Source organism: Caenorhabditis remanei, chromosome X (assembly GCF_010183535.1).
Source record: "Caenorhabditis remanei strain PX506 chromosome X, whole genome shotgun sequence".
In the NCBI taxonomy this organism is placed as follows: Eukaryota; Metazoa; Nematoda; class Chromadorea; order Rhabditida; family Rhabditidae; genus Caenorhabditis; species Caenorhabditis remanei.
The window spans coordinates 13,422,484-13,442,937 of NC_071333.1; the positions used below are offsets into that span (position 1 = coordinate 13,422,484).

Consider the following 20,454-nt stretch of genomic DNA (forward strand, 5'->3'; position numbering starts at 1 on the left):
GGTGTCATGATGTATGTAGAAAACAAGAATAAAACATTCCTTTCATTCAGAGTCTTAAGAACTTTGATACAAGTTCCGCTGTCTTTTAGTTTTTTTTATTTTGTTCAGAAACCATTAATTCTAACTCCTATTATTTGAGATTACCACGGAAGGATGTTTAGTACGAAGCGATAATCGAAACGCAAATGAAATTGATTTAAAAACTTTTTCACCGAGAAGAAAAGAGGGAGCTTAGCAAACTTGTACTGAAAACTGTTCAGTGTTCCAACAATGTTATTTCAAAGGAGGACGGTAACTGTGTCGAGCATTCTCAAGATATAACTCTTCCTGTGTGATTTAGCAATTCGATAATTCCATCAAATGTTGTTATTTTCGTGGAATAACTTCAAAGATTCGAAACGTTTTCTTAAAATTGTTCTCCAAACTATGGAAACACAAGCGCTACTCTGCTTGACACACAAACACATATTTCACTTATTACTTTATTTTGGAAAAAGTCATAATCATTGAACAGCGAAAAAATTTGTAATATAGTTGAATCAGTACAACCACCAAGACCTACATTATCCTCAAGCTATCCTCTGACACTTTCATAAAAATTCCTGCTACCTCGATTCTATCGATTCATGTAAGTTGTTATTGTTTGGTTGTCCAAGTTTCACAATAGGTGAAAAAGTTTGAGAACCATTTTTCTAATAAAAAGTATTTTTGCAGGCAACACGAATGACACCAGTTTGCTACTTAATTGTTGAATTGGATAAGTCTGGTGGCACAAAACTGGCCGAAAAACTTTTGAACCGTGTTGAACGACCGTGCGGGAGCAGTTGAACAACCGTGGCATCTCACGCTCACGGGAGCAGTTGAACAACCGTGGCATCTCACGCTCGGTATTGAGTTCGATGCGTGAAACTGTTGGGACCGTGTTGGGGAAGCGTGTTTGGAGAGGTTAGTGATATTGTTTAGCATTCTTGATAATTGCAACGAAATATCGTTGACATAGTGAATCGGATGTTTTCAGAGCCTTTGGACAACTGCTCAATTACACCGCTGAAACGCAAAAATCACTAAGGCATTCTCTGTTAAATATTATTGAGTTATAATCAAATTTTGCTCGACCCGATATGAAAAAAAAGACCATATATTGTATTAAATTCTATCCGATTATGATTGTCTGATGCTTAGAAATTCTGTTCTTTATTTTGTTGAGAGTAAATTTTCCCAACATGACAGAACATGGCAAATCGTTGACTTTCATCGTAACAACTAATTGTTTGCTTCTTTTCATAAGTTCAATTGGAGCAGTTGTCAATGCATATCTTTTTAACAAGTTTGCAACCAGAAAAGGTGTACTCAGCGGGTTCTACAAGTTATGTCTCATCAAAACAATACCCAATTTTATTGTTTGTATTTCATTTTTATTGTGGGCAGTTCCATTGGGTAGTCTCCAAGTGAACAGCAAGCGGATACCTAGAACCATCAATGTACTCATCGGCCAGTTATCAGGATCTGGAGCGTTTCTGATGGGTAAGGTTTCCAAAAAATAACTTCTAGTTTAGATGTTCAGGTCCTCTTTTGCAAGTAGCTATGGCTTCAAATCGATTTCTGTCCTTGTATTTCGCAATGTTGAAAGCACGGAAATCGAAATATCCCGTTACCACTATATGGATATGTATTTCAACTATTTTGGCAGTCACTTACACAGTGGTCGGTCTGCCAGGTACAAACGTCGTTTATGTTTCAGATTCCAAAAGTAATTGTTTTCAGAAAATTGTGGTTTTTTGTACATCCCTGAGGAGATGTTATGGTTATCAGAAGATGGCGAGTGTTCTCAATTTCAATATGATATACTGTTCTATACAGTTCTAGCTTGTTCTATGTTCTCTAACACCCTGAACATAACTACCGCCGGCAAGTTGGTGTTTGATAAGGTTTGCAATCTCTCCAAATATTTATATAGAAATAACAATTGTCAGGTTGCTGGAATGAGTGCGAGTGATTCGCAACTCCGTCGACGTATGTATATCCGGAAATTCTCGCAGTGTGTGCTACAGGATTGTCTTCATGCATTCGATATGATAAACTGTACATTCATTTATAAAATGGATTTATCTTCGATTTGGCTACAATTCATGTGTTTTTCAGGGTCTTTTGTAGGAATTCACATGTTGGATGGGTGAATTCTGATTCCAAATTATAAAACCTTATCTCAATTTTTTCAGCTTGGTTATGTTCTTCTTCCATGCAGATGTTCAGCCAAAATGGTTACGCAAGACGTTTGTCAGGAATAGTATCATATCGGTCACACCTGCAACTTAAATTTAATAATAATTCAGTTTTAGATTGGAAACTTTTTTATTAAATAAAGCTCTCTCGTTGTACAAAAAGCTTCTTAATTTTGATTTTTGCTGGAACAAGTTGGTTATTCAAATGAACCACTGATCACAGCTGTAATAACTCAATTTGTTTTGTTTGAATAAAAAATATTCAGCAGTGCTTCAAATTTTTGTATGGAATGTTTCAGTTGTGTGAACAGATGTATATACACAATTTATACGAACGCAATAAGATTTTTCGAAAAGCAAGCAATGAAATAGACAAGTGTAACTTTTCAAGCACTAGGATTATTGTTATTATTGAGACAACAATAGCCCTTACTTCTTCCTAGTCTCTGGAGCATTCTCACCGAAGATGACACACTGATCCTGAAAATGATTACGTTTCAGAAAGTCATGTGATTGATTGCACTTACATTAAATGATTGAACCATGGGAGAATCTGCATCACAATTGAAAGCATCCCTGAAGCCGGGATGCTGAACGACAGCATTAACTCTGATGTTCATCGGAGAGTGTGGATTCTCTTCATCTTGTTCTCCAGGGTCTCCCTTAATGAAAACAGATGAATGACTGAACCTTATTCTACTACTCACATGGCAAAAAACGAAAGCGTGCGAATAGAAAAACAATTGCTCATTTGTAATTGTATTATTGTGACGTAGTCGGATATATTCATCCTGAAACATAAGTTTCATATTTGATATTATGGTTTTTCTTTCACCTTCTTTTTTTCTGAATAAATGTCCTCAAACAAACTGTATGCCAACTGGATACCAAGAATGTCTGACCCGTTTTCATCAATTTGGTTGTCATTGGCTCCGCAAGATGTCTGAAATAACTTTTTAAGACTTTGTTTTACAGAGGATAACAGCTTACTTCTTTGAAGCTGTCACAAGTTGTCTGGTATTGATTCTGAATGCATTGCATAGAGTCATTCGAGAAATATGGAATAAGTTCAGGCTGATTGGCGTCTTCAATCAAGGAATGACTGAGTTCGTGTCCAGCGATAAATCCAACACTCCCTAGCTAAAAGTTTGCAGTCTTATATTAGAAAAATTACACAGAGTAACTCACCAGGGCTGCAGGTGATTCAACGTTCTTTGCCATATCATAGAAAAGATGCGAGAAGTAAAGATTAGGGTGTCCGTTCATAGCGTTGTAATACATGAAGAAGTCTGTACGTAATTTGCGATAATCAAGATGGCTTGTTGCAGCAAGCACGCAGAACACTCTGAAATCCTCGGTGTCGTCCAAATCTCTGATACATTTCAAATATGATTGCTCTAGTTTCAGCAATATGTTTAAATTGTAACGGAGTGTTTTTGCAAAGTTGTCATAATGATGAACCTGCTCAGCCTCGGCCATAATACTTTCGATAGCCTCGTTATTTATCACCCAAGGTGTTTGCTGAAAGAAGAAACTGATTTCACTGATAACCCGCTTGTTTTCTCACTTGAATCCATGTCAAAAGCTTTTTCTTCATTGTTTCAACAATGTTCTTGACGTTGGAGACACCTTCTCTCAGATCATCATCAAGAATAGCATTGATACCTTCTAAGTTACGTTTAGTCCTGATGAAAATGCGTTCCAAAGGAACTGTGAAATTATCGAATGATCTATACAGTAGTTTGGATTCCAACAGTTCAGAAGCTCGAGTGCAATTTCGGTCGACTGCTAGAGCGCCTAAGCATTCCGTATACTCACACTCAGAATTCTTCTGACCAAACATAGTGTCTTGGATAAGCTCCAAAAATTTCCCTTTTTCTTCAGTTGTAACATTCTCAGTTTCACATCTGTAAATAAACAAAAATCAGTATCAATCTTCGTTAGTTAAGTGTTTACTGTTTTCGGAACATATTTGCTATGAAGACATTAAGTGACGGAAACTCTGTGAAATGCGCTCGTTCAAATGTTTCCTGAATTATCAAACTGTTTTTCAAACCGTTTGCCTTCTAAAGCTTACCTTAATAGCCAAGTTATTCCAGACAGCATCTGCATTTTTGGCTTTCACTTTGAACAATTTCTCTTCATACGCGTTTTCTATATAAAGAGTCTCAGTACTATGGAGTGGACAAGCGTGACGATAAAAATTGTCACAAGGATTTACATTTTTGTCGATGAGCCTGCAGAATACCACCAATTAAAGGCAAAATGTTTCACTCACTTGAATGCTTCTCGAATAACATCAAATGCAGTTGTTTGGGATAAGAAGAACAAAATGAGTACTGATGTTGGTTTCATGGTGAGATGGCAATTTTTCGGTCTTTTTGAGTTTTCTTAAATAACAGTCAGAAAATAAATTCGTCCTTTGTATACACTTTCCATAGAATTGAGGTTATTTCTTTGAATAATATTATACTTGACAGTTAACAATAACAAAGTTGGCAATATTTCAGTTTAGAATAAAAATATTAAAAACATTATTCTTGTATTCAAAAACTAAAAGGTATCTTTTCAATCCAAAAGTTGTCAGTTTTCGATATTGAATCAGACGTTCTTTCATAAAACTTATTGGTGTTCTAAACTATAATACTAAACACATGACAGTGATTAAAAAATCAGCAAAAGTTTTGTTTCACAATCTTATTCCAGAAGATATATTGTATCAAGTCTGAAACTGTATTATATTTTTATTTTCTCTGATCCTGTGAAACAAGAAGTTGCTTCTGAAATGATATGTCTGGAACATCAATTGTCAGCGGAGCATCGGAGCATTTTTCTTAACACTAGATGGTGTTAAATCACATTCCTTTTCCGGTTTTGTTGAAAAAACCAGATGCATCAATTTAATGTGTTTTTAAGTGTCTTTCGTAGCAATTCACATGTTGGATGGGTATGCTTGGATTCCAACTCATGATAGCTTACTTTTAATTCAACTTCGTAATGTTCTTTATTCATGTTGATGTTCAACGAGAATGGTTACGCCAGACATTTGTCAGGAATATTATCATACCAGTCACGCCTGCGTTTTGAGTTCAGTAATAATTCAGTTTGAGATTAGAAACTTTTTAAATTTAATACTGCTGTGTCGTTGTGCATGAATGCTTCTTGATTTGATTTTTGTTGGAACAAGTTGGTTATTCAAATTAATCAGAAATCACAGCGGTATCAACTCATTTGTGTTGTTTGCATAAAAAATATTCAGCAATATTTAAAAATTCTTAATGAATGTTTCAGATGTGTGAACAGATGATGAATATATACACTTTATGCAAACCGCAATAAGATTTTTTAAAAAGTCAGCAATGAAATAGACAAAAATAACAAAAGCTCTATGATTACGGTCATTGTTGAGAAAACAATAATCTTCACTTCCTAGTCTGTGGAGCATTCTCACCGAAGATGACACACTGATCCTGAAAATGATTACGTTTCAGAAAATGATGCGATTGATTTCATTTACATTAAATGATTGAACCATAGGAGAATTAGCGTCACAATTAAAAGCATCTCTGAAGCCGGGATGCTGAACGACAGCATTTATTCTGATGTTCCATGGAGAATGTGGATCCATTTCATTTTGGGTTCCAGGTTCTCCCTTAATTGAAACAGGTTGATAACTAAACAGATTCTTCTACTTACTTTGCAAGAAATAAAAGCGAGCGAATAGAAGAACAATTGGTCATTTGTAATTGTATTGTTGTAACGTAGTCGGATATATTCATCCTGAAACATAAGTTTCATAATTGAAATTATGGATTGTACGTTTACCTTCTTTTTTTCTGAATAAATGTCCTCAAACAAACTGTACGCCAATTGGATACCAAGAATGTCTGACCCGTTCTCATCAATTTGGTTGTCATTGGCACCACAAGAGGTCTGAATCACTTTTTAAAACGTTGTTTTACAGACGGCAATAACTAACTTCTTTGAAGTTATCACAAGTTGTCTGGTATTGATTCTGAATGCATTGCATAGAATCATTAGAGAAATATGGAATAAGATCGGGATGATTGGCGTTTTCAATCAAGGAATGACTGAGTTCGTGTCCAGCGATAAATCCAACACTCCCTAGCTAAAAGTTTGCAGTCTTATATCAGAAAAATTACACAGAGTAACTCACCAGGGCTGCAGGTGATTCAACGTTCTTTGCCATATCATAAAAAAGATGCGAGAAGTAAAGATTTGGGTGTCCGTTCATAGCGTTGTAAAATGTGAAGAAATCCATACTTATTGTTTTAAAATCAATGTTATTTGTTGCTGCAAGCATACAGAACACTCTTAATTCCTCGGTATCGTCCAAATCTCTCAAACATTTTAAATATGATTGCTCTAGTTTCAGCAATAGGTTTAAATTATAACGGAACGTTTTTGCGAAGTTGTCATAATGATGAACCTGCTCAGCCTCGGCCATAATACTTTCGATAGCCTCGTTATTTATCACCCAAGGTGTTTGCTGAAAGAAGAAACTGATTTCACTGATAACCCGCTTGTTTTCTCACTTGAATCCATGTCAAAAGCTTTTTCTTCATTGTTTCAACAATGTTCTTGACGTTGGAGACACCTTCTCTCAGATCATCATCAAGAATAGCATTGATACCTTCTAAGTTATTTTCAGTTTGGATAAAAAAGACTCGCAAAGTAGATGTGAATTCCTCCCAAGGTCTATAATATAGTTTGGATTCCAGCAGTTCAGCAGCTCGAGTGCAATTTCGGTCTGATGCTAGAGCGCCTAAGCATTCTGAATACACACACTCAGAATTCTTGTGATTAAACCAGGTCTCTTGGATGAGCTCTAAAAATTTTCCTTTTTCTTCAGTTGTAACATTCTCAGTTTCACATCTGTAAATTAATGAAAGTCAATATTAGTCTCTGTTAGATGAGTGCTCACTGTTTTTGGAACAATTTTGCTATGAAGACATGAAGTGACGGAAACTCTTTGTAGTGAGCTCGTTCAAACGTCTCCTAAATCATCAAACCTTCATTAAAACCGTGTACTTTCTGAAACCTACCTGAATAGCCAAGTTATTCCAGACGGCTTCTGCAGTTTTGGCTTTCAATTTGAACAATTTTCTTTCATACGCGTCTTCTATATACCGACCTTTGATACTACGGAGTGGACAAGCGTGACGATAAAAATTGTCACATGGATTTACATTTTCGTCGATGAGCCTGCAAAGTACAATTAATTGAAGTGAAAATGTTTCACTCACTTGAATGCTTCTCGAATAACATCAAATGCAGTTGTTTGGGATAAGAAGACCAAAATGAGTACTGATGTTGGTTTCATGGTGAGATGGCAATTTTTCGGTCTTTTTGAGTTTTCTTAAATAACAGTCAGAAAATGAATTCGTCCTTTGTATACACTTTCCATAGAATTGAGGTTATTTCTTTGAATAATATTATACTTGACAGTTAAATAACAAAGTTGGCAATATTTCAGTTTAGAATAAAAATATAAAAACATTATTCTTGTATTCAAAAACTAAAAGGTACCTTTTCAAACCAAAAGTTGTCAGTTTTCGATATTGAATTAGACGTTCTTTCATAAAACTTATTGGTGTTCTAAACAATATCACTAAACATGACAGTGTTTCAAAAATGGGCAAAAGTTTAGTGTAGCAATCCTATTTCAAAAGAAACATTTTATCAAGTTTCAAACTGTATTATCATTACATGTTCTCTCATTCTGTAAAACAAGACGTTGCTTTTGAAATGGTGTGAATACTACTTCAACTGATAGAGGAACATCGAAACATTTTTCATAATTCAAGATGATGTAAAACCATCAGAAAACGAGAATTTAATAAATTCGAGATGGTCAGGTGACTTGACAAGTCGAGCGATTCAAGACTGGATTTGTAGAATATAGATGAGGTCGTAACAACATAATGTGTTTAAAATTTATTTTTTTACTCTTTTTCAGATTGTACCGGAGGTATAATGGAAGTCTTCTCAGAAAACTTATACTTTGATAAAAAGAAAGTAAAGTGTGTAAACTTTATACTTCTTCACCTTTCCACAGTTTTGTATTTGTAGATTAGATCGTAAGTGAGTTCTCCAATTTTCAGCAATCAAAATCACATGTATACCCTCCAAGAAACTTTTTTAATATTCGAAAAACGAATGACTTTCAAACCGATTCTAATTTGATTATTTGAATTTTTGCAATTGTGGTTTTGACTAATTTCATGAACAAGAAATGAAAACTGTATCGTCTTATTGCTTTTTTTATAAGACACATCACTTAGGCAATTTTTTTTCTGAAATCGATTTCAGATAAAATTAGATGGGATTCGATTATTAATATTACTATTTATTTACTGGTTAGTAACACAGAAACTGCAACTGAAAGTATTAAAAAGCAAAGCTAATAGTCATAAAAGCTGAATCTTAATTGAGTAGTCGATGTTGATATTTAACAGACTTCTTGAACTGAATTACTTCTTTTGCTGAGGTGCGTTCTCTCCATAAATGTTGCATTGCTTCTGCACAGAAAAATTCAGTTAAATCACATTGTTCATCATTACCTGCATAGTTTTCATCATTCTGCTATCATCGGAACATTGGAAAGCGTCTTGAAAAGCAGGAATTTGGACTAATATATTTGCTCTCACAATTGCGGTAGAGTGAGGATCTCCAACCGCGCGTGGTACATTCTTCAACATAATGTCAGATGACAATTGAAAAAAAAGAAGTGCAACTCACTCTGCAGTGAAGAATTGGGAATGCATAGAAAAATAGTTGCTGGTATGTAATGTTGCGATGGTTTAATTGAAGATAAATGTCCTTAAAAAAGTATCACTATGTGACTATTTCGAAACTGTTACCTCTTCTCTTCCTTGGTATTCATTCAAAAACAGTTCATATGCTAGCTGTAGTCCTAGAAGATCAGAACCATTTTCATCGATTTCACCAGGAGCATCAGAAACTCCACACAATCCCTGAAACCAAATTAGCTTGAATCTTTTGTGTTTCTTTTTTAAACCTCTCCAAATTCATTACAAGTATTATTGAATTGAGATTGTACACATTGTATTGCCTCTTCAGAAGAAAATGGTAAAAGTTGCCGGAAGTACGGAGATTCAATTATAGAGTGACTGAGCTCATGACCAGCTACAGCGATAGCTGACCCAAGCTAAAAAAAAAAATTACCAGAAAGTCTGAAAGTTTGTTCTACTCACTTTTCCAGCTGTCTCTTTTGCATCTTTTGCAATAGCGTAAATCGGAAGACCAAAAATGGTGGTTGGATGAAAATTTCCGGCATTCAACCATTTAAAGAATGGTTGCTCTCCAGTTGTCTTCATAACTTCCCATGATAATTGTAAACACAACAAATTAAAATCTCCTTTGAAACTACCAGTGCACTTCAAATATTTTTGTTCAAAATCCATCAAAACATCGATGTTTGAACGGAGTTGGACAGCATAGTTATCATCAACAACTATTTCTTCAACGAGTTGCTTGATCGTTTTTGTTACGCCTTGATTTTGAGCCCAAGGGGTTTTCTTAAAGAAAGAAATCATTTGTCAATATGAACATGCTCTCTTTCTTACCTCTATCATTTTGGTTACTATACTTATCATGTTTTTCACGTTTTCATTCACAAACTCAATTCCTTCTCTATAATCGCCGTCGATAATCATGCTCACAACTCTTATATTTTCTAGAACTTTGTTTATTTCATCTTTCAACATTTTCATTTCAGCGACAACGTTTCCATGATACGGTTGTAAACGTGACTGAAGAGTTTCCGAAGCTCTCGTGCAGTTATTGTCACTCTCGAGTGGTGTCATACAGTCCGTAAAATGACATTTCGGAGACAGAGTTCGATACATAATTTGCTCAACCTTCAGTAAAAAATTATGAAGATCACGATCTTGGGTCTCACATCTGAATTTACGAATTATGTTTGAATATAAAGTAGAAAATATTACAGATTGGAAAATGTGTTCACGAGATATTCCGTTAACGACGGCTCAATTTCTCCTAAATTAATATCGTTCAGCGCACTCTATAAAAAATTCTTGAATTTTTGCCTCACTTGGAAGAACAAACCATAGATTCAAGGTTTTCCCAAGAACTGTCTCTCTGTTGAGCTATCAGTTTTTCGAAGATTGGAGCATACATCGCATTTGTCAGGAAGTCAGGTTCGGTGTATGTGCAAACATGAGCGTAAAAATTGTCGCAAGGATCTGAGAATTGATCAATGGAACTGAAAATGATCTTCTCTTGTATTAAAATTACTATTTGGACTCACTTCAAAGCTTCCCGAATAACATCATGAGCATCAGTATTTTTGAATAAGAAGAAAATAAGGATGAAATGGTTCAACATCATTGTGGAATACTGAGAACATATATTCCATGTCTTATATAGACTTTCTTTATGGGTTATTCACAGTTGTGTTTTGAATAACTCAAAGAACTTGAAACCTCATTTCTAAAAAAATGTTAACAAGTTCTTTCTTCTGTTCCATTGTCATTTTGTCAAGTTACATTAGTATTCTTCCACAAACAGTTTTTAATCAGAATTTGTTGAATATTTATGTGACAATAAAAAACCTGAACTGAATGTTACTTTTATATTTCGAAAAAACATTCTGGAAAGGATATTTTTATTTGAGAACAACAAATTTGAAAGACAATAAATTAAGGCACCATCTTGGTTAGTTGAGCCGTGGCGATAAATTGCGAGAAAGACGTGAGGGAGGTCCAGTAGGTGAGAAATGTACAACAAAAGAAAATTAAACTTTTTAGTATCCGGGGGCAGTTCTTGGATTTGGACAATGGTTGCATGGTCCGGCAGGTCCACGCGCTCCAGCAGCGCCAGGCTTTCCTGGCTCACCAGCTTTTCCTGGTTCTCCAATGATTCCTTCTTCTCCTTCTTGTCCTGTTGGTCCTTGTGGTCCTTGTCTCCCTGGTCGACCTTCAGGTCCTTGTGGTCCCTCTGGTCCAGCTGGTCCTGGTGGCCCTCTCGGTCCTGGTGGAGACTTTTGTTCCATTGGGATTCCATCCGGTCCTCCTTCTCCTTCATCTCCTGTTTCTCCGGGTGGTCCCTGGAAATTGATGGATGATACTAATATCTCTCTCATTTAAGGTCTTACCCTTGGTCCTGGTGGCCCACTTGGTCCCGACATTCCCGGTCTTCCTGGTCCAGCATCCTCTCCCTTGTTTCCAGGAATTCCTGGCATACCCTTGAGTCCTGGTGGTCCAGGAGGCCCTGCAGGCGCTGGAAGACATTCGAAACAGAACTGATCTGCCATATTGTAAGTGTCATCAAGGTGCATATCAGCTCCAGGATTTCCATCTGAACCAGGCCTTCCATCAGCTCCGTCATGACCATCTTGTCCTGGAGCTCCGGCTTCTCCTGGGGCACCGAATCCACACCCACAGCCTGAAAATACAATTGTTGTTTAAAATTTTGGAAATGAATACTCACATTGTTGGTAATTATCTTCTTTTTTCTCCACAACTCGTTCCTCTTTGTGTTCTGTGACTTCAGGACTTTTGTATTGCATCAAGGGGACTGATTCATAAGTTCCATAACTTGCAGAATATCCACTGTAGGTATCTTCTCTTTTCAGCCGAAGTGTTAATCCTGCTCGTTTTTGTGTTCTTGTCAACTCCTTGATTACAGAATCACGCTTCGCCTAAAAATTCAAGATCTTATTATATCCAACATCCCTATTTTTCACACTATGTCTTTTTTCATCGTCAAAAAGAACAAAAAAATATGTCACCACAAGAAGGACACCTTGGATAAACCACCCGGCGTGTTATCCTAAACCAGTCTTTCGTTTTTCGCGTATATTGTGGATGTGGGTGTCTTTCTAGGTGGGAGGTGATAAATGACAGGGCGGGACGTTCAGATTATCATTGTTCTTCCTCCTCTTTTTGATTGCGGGAAACTGTGATACGTGAGGTGGGAGACGAGAGAAAAGAGAGAAAACGGCAAATGGCATGCTTTTCTCAAGCTTATTTTGCTTGAATAGATGGATCGCGTCAGGAAGTGATAAGGATTGCGCGAATGATTAGTAAGAACGATGATGACGAGGATAATGATTATGTCGATGATGCGATTTGGCAACGGATCAAATAGGCGATGAAAGACAATGAGGGAGTCAATTAGAAAAACGTTTCGCAATAGTGTGAACAGTCTGCCGAGCGATAGGGGTAGTTCAGATGTATGTTAATTGATTGAATATTATATAATAGAATGAACCTAGAATAGAAAACTATTTATCGTCAAGACTGGCAGAAGAATACAATTTAAATAAAGTGGAATATTTTTCAGTTATCAGCTTCAGCAATTCTAATTAGACTGCTCTTAATACAGGGAAATAGTTTTATTTCATTTGTAACTAATCCAAAAAGTTCAAAATCATACCAAAAATAGGTAATAACAAATTATTTCAGTTTTCTAGAGCTTTCTGCAAAATATTCAAATAAATAAGTAACAATTAATTTATTAAACTAAACTGAAAAGTTTTTAAAAACCTACTCCTCGTTCTCACAATCGTCAGAAAAGAACTGGAACAAATCAACCTGATGCTTAATTAGTTATTTTGTACTTAACGCGATGCAACACCTACATTAGTCATGTTAACGACTCAATTCTTTTTTTATCTCACTGAGATCACACATTTCTATTCCGAAGTATGTATTTTCAGGTTTTTGAAAAAAGTTTGCAGAAACGAACCCTGCAAAAATCTGCCTCATTTTGTAACACAGTCTCGACCCGTTGGACATAGTTGTACACGAAAGGAACAGTCATCACACAAACGATAGCGGCGCCGATTGAAAGTGCAACACCTGAATGACTTCCACTTTTTCATAACCATTCCCGGACACGCCGTACTTACCAATGACAGCCATCCGTCGAAGACGTTCAGCTTCTGCCCTCAGGGCTGCCTCTTCCTTGGGGCCTAGCTCCATACCTGAAATGATAAACGTAACAGAAACTATATAGGTTTAACAGGAACGATATTACATGAGTGAGATAGACAAGAAAGGTAAAAGGTGTAGATAGAAAAAAAGAACAAGAAAAAGGGAAAAGCCTGTGATGGTTTTGCGGGGGCCCTTTGCTATCCGCGAGGACAAATGCGCGTGTATTCATAGAAGGAAGAGAGAAAGAGGCGGGAAAAGAGACGTCGAGGATAGTGACGGATACCGGTTGATCCGATCGACGTTCGTTGGTGGCCCACCGCAAGCGCTCATCAAAAAGATATTGGCACGCGACAACTTTTTGGGTGGAAATGTTTCAAACAAACACTGCGCCAAAACGTTTCATACAAAACCTAGACAGAAATCGAAATCGAATACCCGAAACGAAAGTGACGTTTACTACTATACAAAGAAGGTCGAATGTTGGAACATTTTTTGATCTCATTGCTTCTCGGCTTCCTTACCCAAAAACCAATGGTTCGTGAACTGAATTGGAATGCCTTTAAATAGAAGTGCGTTTTGAAAGTGAATAGAAAAGTAAGGAAAAAGGAGGAAGAAATGGAGGATGACACGCCTAAAGAGACACTTTGACAAAATAAAAGAAAGTGCGAAGGGTGTCAAGACTTGACACATCTTGAAGCATATAATCAAGTTTTGAACTGACCAAATGATCCACAACGGAAAAGATCACACTAAATAGTTTATGGTTTTTCTGCGAAGACTAATTGCAACAAGTTTAAGTTGAAACCTTTGTTTGTATATTTTGTCTATCTATTTTCGTTATCTCTGCCTTAAAGATTAATTATATTTATTCAAAAGCTAGTCAACAAACAAGTTCCAATAAAAAATAAATCTATTTTCCAGAAAATCGAAAAGTATCTCATCACAATTGGCTGTTTTATACCTTCCGAAGTCATTTTCAAGTCATCAAAAGATGCCGACTAAACATGACGAGACACAGCCCCCCCCCCCCCCCCCCCCAAAAAAAAGAAACATTTGTAGAATGGCAGGCGGAAGGGGGACGGCTGAGAGATACTGTTATGTCGAAGAAAAGATGACCACGAGCGTGAAATCCATTAGCTGGTTCCTTCTCGGGATGGCTATCTCGACAGGTGTTCTTCCAGTCTTTCTCCTTTCATTCCGCAATTTTTCGCTCTAATGGAGTCACTTTTTTTTGAGTGGTTTCTATTTCTTCTCCGGCAGGAAACAGCGATTGCTAAACTGAGGGGGCTCGGTTTTATGTTAAAGTTGGAGATAGCTAACTAGAAAATGTTCAAACACTAATTGGAAGTGCATAGCGACCAACTAAGAAGCAGAGAAGAATATCTGTGAAGAAATGATAGGAGACGAATGAATAGCATTACTAGATATATCCACCGTTCACTGTATATGGTCAAAAAACACGATCCCCGCCCTGTTTCCCCTTTGATGACCGTGGAAAAGCCGCCAATTGGATTTTTGTTACACAATATCAGGTTATTCAGAATGAAACAGTGTTCGTTAACAATATAATGAAATTATTCATCTGATATTTGTATATATCTACATTTGGTAATTGATAAGATTGTTTTCAGACTTCTTGTTTCCTATTCACATTCCTTCTGACGCCTCGTGATATTCATCGTCGGTGTCGTCGTCCGGAAGTTCCACTATGACACAATCGCTGTCATCCTCATCTGTTTCATTTACACACTCGTCTTCCGAGTCAACAGGTGGCGGATACTCAATTAGTCGTGGACGTGGGATTACTTTCGGAACTACGATTTCTTTTTCATTTTCGTCATAGGTTTCGTTTTCTTCATTTCTTACTTCCTCTTCTTCCACGACATCATCTTCCTGGAATAGAAGTTTCATTTTAGGAAAAAATAGGGAATAACAGGATTATCATTATGACGACAACTCTAAATCGGTACAAGGAATGCGCAAAAAAAAACTTACTCCATAAAATGCAGCGCGCCAATTTGCTTTCACGTACCAGAAGAACTCATAAGCCATAAGAAAATAGTAGATTGCAAATACAGGGTAGCCATATTTTTGCTGAAACCCTCAGGTTATTTATTTTTCTGTTGAAAAAATTGAAAGCTTACTGGCCAATCCAAATAGAACTTCGCAACTAACAATCCTAGCACGGTGTTGGCAACTTGTGGTGAGAAGATGATTTTGAAAAAAAGTTCGGAATTCCTTGGCATGTCTGAAAACAAGGGATCATCAAACAACAGCTTCTGGGTGCAAGAAAACATGTTTTGGAGTGAAGAATTATTCGAGAAGTGAGGTCTTTCAATTCTCTAGGGTTTTAATGAGGATTGCAGAGTGGAGTGTGGTGGTTGGTTGAACCAACTGAGAGTGCGATAAAAAATGAGTTTGACAAACGATTCGGTTCATTTTGCTTTCTTCTTTTCTTAAGACAAGAAAACAACGACCTTAGCTATATATTTTTTAAATTAACTACTTTCTTGAGAATGGGCTCAACGCGTGATTGGTGAAAGACTAATAATTCTGAAACCACAAAAAATGAATGACTCACTTGCTGAAAACAAAAGGAATAAAACAACGAGTGCAAAAAGAATATTCCACATTTCTCATTTATTTCAACTGACATGAAGTATGCGTGTCTTTGTGTTTTTTGTGGCAGAATGCAGCTCAAAAATTTCCCATTCATCCGATATGAAATATGGGAAAAAAGTTTTGAAGTTTAAAAACTTTGTAATTCTGTTCTTGAAAATAATGAAAATGAATCAGGAATTCTAAGATAGCAAACGTTTGAATCAGTCCTGCCACAATTTCGTTAAATAAGGAAACGCGTCAGGAAATTGGTCGAAGAGCACATTAAATGAAGGAACCTTTTTACTTTTTCTTGGATTTCGAATCTGTCCATTCATTCCCGTTGCAATTTCTGCACCTAGAACTATGAAAATTTTAGAAAAACATTATTATTCATAGAAGCCACTTCACATGCTCATTTGGAAATGGTGAAATGTCATATTTTCTATTCTCTCAGGACAGGGACAGACAATGAGAAACAAAAAAAGAATTTGTCAGGCAAACGACACTCTTAGTAGACAATGAATATTCTAGAATAGAAAAATAAATCAGCTTTTATAGGCACATTTATAGCTTCTCTCGAGGGCCCTTACTGGCACAGGAAGTGTTAATTCGACCTTCCTCACAAGATCAGGCGACTCGCGCAAAGTAATTTGAGATTTACATGCTCAAAGCTCAAGTTGTTTTTGAAAGCGTTAATAAGCATTATGTTATTCCAAGATACCGTGGGATTATGTGTGAAAAATTGAATCAGAGAAATAAAACTGTTGTGATTATCCTGAATGTGTGAGTGTTGAGCGTCGAGTAGCAAACTTGTTTAATATCGGGCCGGAATTCTGATGTAAAGTCAAAAATTCAAAAAAATTCGGAAAAACTCAAAAAACCTCAAAATGTAGTTTTAAAATTTTATGACGCACTTTCTGAGTCAATCGAGCATCGGTCAACTGACCGTAGGCACACGAAAAAAGTTGACCATCTCCGATTTTCCTATAATTTTGATCAAAGATAGTATCAAATGTTCTCAGCAAATTGGGGTACTTTTTGGCCGGGTCCGTCACCTGGGTACCTAGGAAAATCAAAAAATCGATATTTTTCGGAAATTTTTCCTGAAGTAGTTAGGAATGAAATCTTAACGGGAAGTTATTGCAGACACTATTTTAAGCATTTTTTGTGTTCAGAAGTAAATTTCAGCTCAACGTCTTCATTGTGAAAATTTTCAAAATATATGAAATTTTGGGGTTTTTTTCATAAAATCGTTTTTATCTCGGCAGCGACTCGGGAAGACATTATTTTTTATTTTAAATTCGGAATCTACATAAAATTTGGTATTGGAAACATGCTGTCCCTACTCGTATCTCTAGACCTAAAAAAAGATTTTTGGGGAAGAATGAGAAAAACTGCGATTTCAATTTTCAAGTCCTTCCAGTAAATTATTTTTGATGTTTCAAAATAATGGTTTTTTGAAGTTTTTCATTCAATCATGCCATTTTTATTCAGTTCCGGTACAATTTTCGATCATACCACAAAAAAATTTTCGAAAAAATTGAATTTTTTTGATTTCTGAAAATTTTCTCCCGAATTGAACCATTCCGACTGAAATGTTAAGGATAGCATTATAAAATCAGGAGAATATAACTGGAATATTCTTTAGGTTCATAAAAAACTTGATTCCCACTGTCGGGTCACCTTATACTTACGCTTTCATGGTGAAATTCAGCTAAATTTTCAACTTGGGAAGTTGGTGCAACGGTACTTCATAATTGCAACGTTATTTGACAGGGAATTGTGATGAATATGACAGGAATAGTGAGAAAACTGCAAAAATTGATAGATTCAGCAAGATTTCCAAAAAAAGCTTTAAAAAATTAGGACTCATAAATGTTCAATGGTCTGACCTTTTTATGGATATCAGGAAAAAACTTTTCAAGTTTTTTTTTTGGAAATTTTGCTGAATCTATCAATTTTTGCAGTTTTCTCACTATTCCTGTCATATTCATCACAATTCCCTGTCAAATAACGTTGCAATTATGAAGTACCGTTGCACCAACTTCCCAAGTTGAAAATTTAGCTGAATTTCACCATGAAAGCGTAAGTATAAGGTGACCCGACAGTGGGAATCAAGTTTTTTATGAACCTAAAGAATATTCCAGTTATATTCTCCTGATTTTATAATGCTATCCTTAACATTTCAGTCGGAATGGTTCAATTCGGGAGAAAATTTTCAGAAATCTAAAAAATTCAATTTTTTCGAAAATTTTTTTGTGGTATGATCGAAAATTGTACCGGAACTGAATAAAAATGGCATGATTGAATGAAAAACTTCAAAAAGCCATTATTTTGAAACATCAAAAATAATTTACTGGAAGGACTTGAAAATTGAAATCGCAGTTTTTCTCATTCTTCCCCAAAAATCTTTTTTTAGGTCTACAGATACGAGTAGGGACAGCATGTTTCCAATACCAAATTTTATGTAGATTCCGAATTTAAAATAAAAAATAATGTCTTCCCGAGTCGCTGCCGAGATAAAAACGATTTTATGAAAAAAACCCCAAAATTTCATATATTTTGAAAATTTTCACAATGAAGACGTTGAGCTGAAATTTTCTTCTAAACACAAAAAATGCTTAAAATAGTGTCTGCAATAACTTCCCGTTGAGATTTCATTCCTAACTACTTCAGGAAAAATTTCCGAAAAATATCGATTTTTTGATTTTCCTAGGTACCCAGGTGACGGACCCGGCCAAAAAGTACCCCAATTTCCTGAGAACACTTGATACTATCTTTGATCAAAATTATAGAAAAATCGGAGATGGTCAACTTTTTTCGTGTGCCTACGGGTGATCGAACGAGTCAGAGAGTGCGTCTTATACATTTCAAAACCCGTGCCGAGAAAATTCCGATTTCGGTCTTGCACGGACAGTGACAAGTTTGTCGAGTTGTCCTATAAATAACAGGAAATTTTCTTTTTCGCAATCTAATTGTTTTCCTGAAAAGTCCGATTGTTTTTATGAAACTCCAATGTCTCATCTGTGAAATATTTGTGTGATTTGCAAAACATTGTCCTGTATTGAGCAAATGAAAGAAGATAATTTGGTTTCCGATAGTTATATTTAACAAGGTATGGCTGGCGACCGTTTATCAGATGGAAAATACATTCATGTTGAAAAGTTTGTCAGAGAAAAAACACAATATTCTTTTTTAGAAAAATTAAAAATGGGGAAGGGTAGAGTCAAATACGCAGAAGGTGGTTGAACATATTCTTCGAGCGATTAGTAATGATTCATCTGCTTTTTCAATTGTATCTCAGAGAAATCAAAACCAATTGCTGAAAAAATGAAATCAAGACAAATATTCTCTATGTTAATCACAGTGTCAGACAAATAAACTCATATCATACAATTCAAGGAACACCTGTCTGACACTGTTAAAAAACATCGATAATATCATTATTAGAGAATTAAATCAAATGTCTGCATAGATATCACATCGATGCAAAGACCGATGAGTGCGTGGAAATAGTGACGATGGTGGGCTCTCCGGTGGAATTGGGGACATTGGCCTGCTGGGCAAGGTCGACGCTCTGCGAAGAGGTGGTCGAGTACTCATCGGGAGCATTTCCTCCAGATTTCTGTTAACGTCGCGAGCGGTAAGTCGACGGGCAGGCCCTGTTTGCAGTGGTCCAGCCAACTCGCGCAACAGATGGAACATCGATTTGATGAGTACAAGAGTCACGCACAAAGACATCGTGATGAAGGCAACGATAAAGAGGGGATTCTGAAAAGCGACTGATTGTAGCACCAATGTAGTCAAAAACAAGCTACTGACGTTTTACCTCATTGCGAATCAGCATGATGGCGGTAGTACCAACCAGTATGCTGTTGATAAGAAACGGTATAGTAAACCCAAGAATCGCCATTGCGAGCTTGGGCCTCATTTGTCCAGGAGCTCTCACTCAGTCGGTTGGTTCTGGGTAGTCAAGAATGAAAGAAATGGTCGGAAGACATATCAGGTAAGGAGGTTGGGCACTAGATAATTGGTATAATTGGGCGTGGCTTTCTCGAAAATTGTTGATTCGTCAGTTCCGGATGTGCCATATCTGTGATTATCCCACACAAAAATGGTTTTTCACATTCTTGCCTCCTTCATTTTATGGGATGTGGTTAAAATTGCTTCCTCCTCGTGGTGGATTTTTATTTGAATGTTCTATTGCTCTAGAAAGTATTCACCTACCAGACCAACTCAAAAAATATAGAAGGAAAGCATTTCATACAGACACTGTAAACGAATGGTTCTCTTTGGGTGTTGCTGGCTCTAAACTGAGAGGGACAGAACCTCAAACTTGGGTTATTAAACCTTTCTTAAAAGATAAAAGATAAGCTCTCGCCTCTGCTTTTATACTTTGCAGAGGCGGAGCCAGACAGAAAATGTGTGGGTGAAATAATTCAATAAAAACAAATAGTAAGAATGATTCAAGACTAATATCCTATGAATCATATCGGATGACTTTTTTTCAAACGTGGTTCCTTTTCTGTCCTGGCGGCATCATTGAATTTGTGGTCTCTCAGGGTAGAGAGAGGCTCCAGGCCCTCAAAAGTGATCGGGTTGCTGGTCATTGTTATCTCTGACTTTGCTGGTTACAGAGCGTTGTCCGAATCGTTATTTTTCCAATTGTATTTGATTGAACTGACCGT

At 36.4% G+C, this 20,454-nt stretch overlaps 7 protein-coding genes across 7 annotated transcripts; 1 reads left to right on the forward strand and 6 right to left on the reverse strand.

Moving 5' to 3' along the window:
• Positions 1–1,584: 1,584 nt before the first annotated feature.
• GCK72_024664 (uncharacterized protein) lies at positions 1,585–2,316 on the forward strand (the record flags this gene model as incomplete). The annotated part of the gene is made up of 4 exons (XM_003118306.2): positions 1,585–1,717; positions 1,765–1,928; positions 1,974–2,173; positions 2,220–2,316. 4 exons carry the CDS (start codon positions 1,585–1,587, stop codon positions 2,314–2,316), a joined length of 594 nt encoding a protein of 197 aa, XP_003118354.2.
• A 335-nt stretch (positions 2,317–2,651) lies between these two features.
• GCK72_024665 (uncharacterized protein) lies at positions 2,652–4,577 on the reverse strand (the record flags this gene model as incomplete). Its single annotated transcript, XM_053735984.1, has 10 exons — positions 2,652–2,702; positions 2,750–2,884; positions 2,930–3,013; positions 3,058–3,165; positions 3,213–3,362; positions 3,411–3,743; positions 3,790–4,129; positions 4,179–4,252; positions 4,300–4,396; positions 4,501–4,577. 10 exons carry the CDS (start codon positions 4,575–4,577, stop codon positions 2,652–2,654), a joined length of 1,449 nt encoding a protein of 482 aa, XP_053579550.1.
• A 1,067-nt stretch (positions 4,578–5,644) lies between these two features.
• Positions 5,645–7,825, reverse strand: GCK72_024666 (uncharacterized protein; the record flags this gene model as incomplete). The annotated part of the gene is made up of 10 exons (XM_053735985.1): positions 5,645–5,692; positions 5,740–5,874; positions 5,919–6,002; positions 6,048–6,155; positions 6,202–6,351; positions 6,400–6,732; positions 6,779–7,118; positions 7,168–7,241; positions 7,289–7,448; positions 7,773–7,825. The coding sequence occupies 10 exons, from the start codon at positions 7,823–7,825 to the stop codon at positions 5,645–5,647; spliced, it is 1,485 nt and encodes a 494-aa protein (XP_053579551.1).
• Positions 7,826–8,716: 891 nt separating this feature from the next.
• Positions 8,717–10,616, reverse strand: GCK72_024667 (uncharacterized protein; the record flags this gene model as incomplete). The annotated part of the gene is made up of 9 exons (XM_053735986.1): positions 8,717–8,764; positions 8,807–8,935; positions 9,107–9,220; positions 9,265–9,414; positions 9,461–9,784; positions 9,833–10,169; positions 10,214–10,290; positions 10,335–10,491; positions 10,537–10,616. 9 exons carry the CDS (start codon positions 10,614–10,616, stop codon positions 8,717–8,719), a joined length of 1,416 nt encoding a protein of 471 aa, XP_053579552.1.
• A 415-nt stretch (positions 10,617–11,031) lies between these two features.
• On the reverse strand, positions 11,032–13,213 carry GCK72_024668 (uncharacterized protein; the record flags this gene model as incomplete). The annotated part of the gene is made up of 5 exons (XM_053735987.1): positions 11,032–11,334; positions 11,383–11,672; positions 11,718–11,928; positions 12,978–13,090; positions 13,141–13,213. 5 exons carry the CDS (start codon positions 13,211–13,213, stop codon positions 11,032–11,034), a joined length of 990 nt encoding a protein of 329 aa, XP_053579553.1.
• A 1,599-nt stretch (positions 13,214–14,812) lies between these two features.
• Positions 14,813–15,411, reverse strand: GCK72_024669 (uncharacterized protein; the record flags this gene model as incomplete). Its single annotated transcript, XM_003118000.1, has 3 exons — positions 14,813–15,058; positions 15,161–15,259; positions 15,310–15,411. 3 exons carry the CDS (start codon positions 15,409–15,411, stop codon positions 14,813–14,815), a joined length of 447 nt encoding a protein of 148 aa, XP_003118048.1.
• Positions 15,412–19,225: 3,814 nt separating this feature from the next.
• Positions 19,226–19,679, reverse strand: GCK72_024670 (uncharacterized protein; the record flags this gene model as incomplete). The annotated part of the gene is made up of 2 exons (XM_003118190.2): positions 19,226–19,537; positions 19,596–19,679. The coding sequence occupies 2 exons, from the start codon at positions 19,677–19,679 to the stop codon at positions 19,226–19,228; spliced, it is 396 nt and encodes a 131-aa protein (XP_003118238.2).
• Positions 19,680–20,454: the final 775 nt, after the last annotated feature.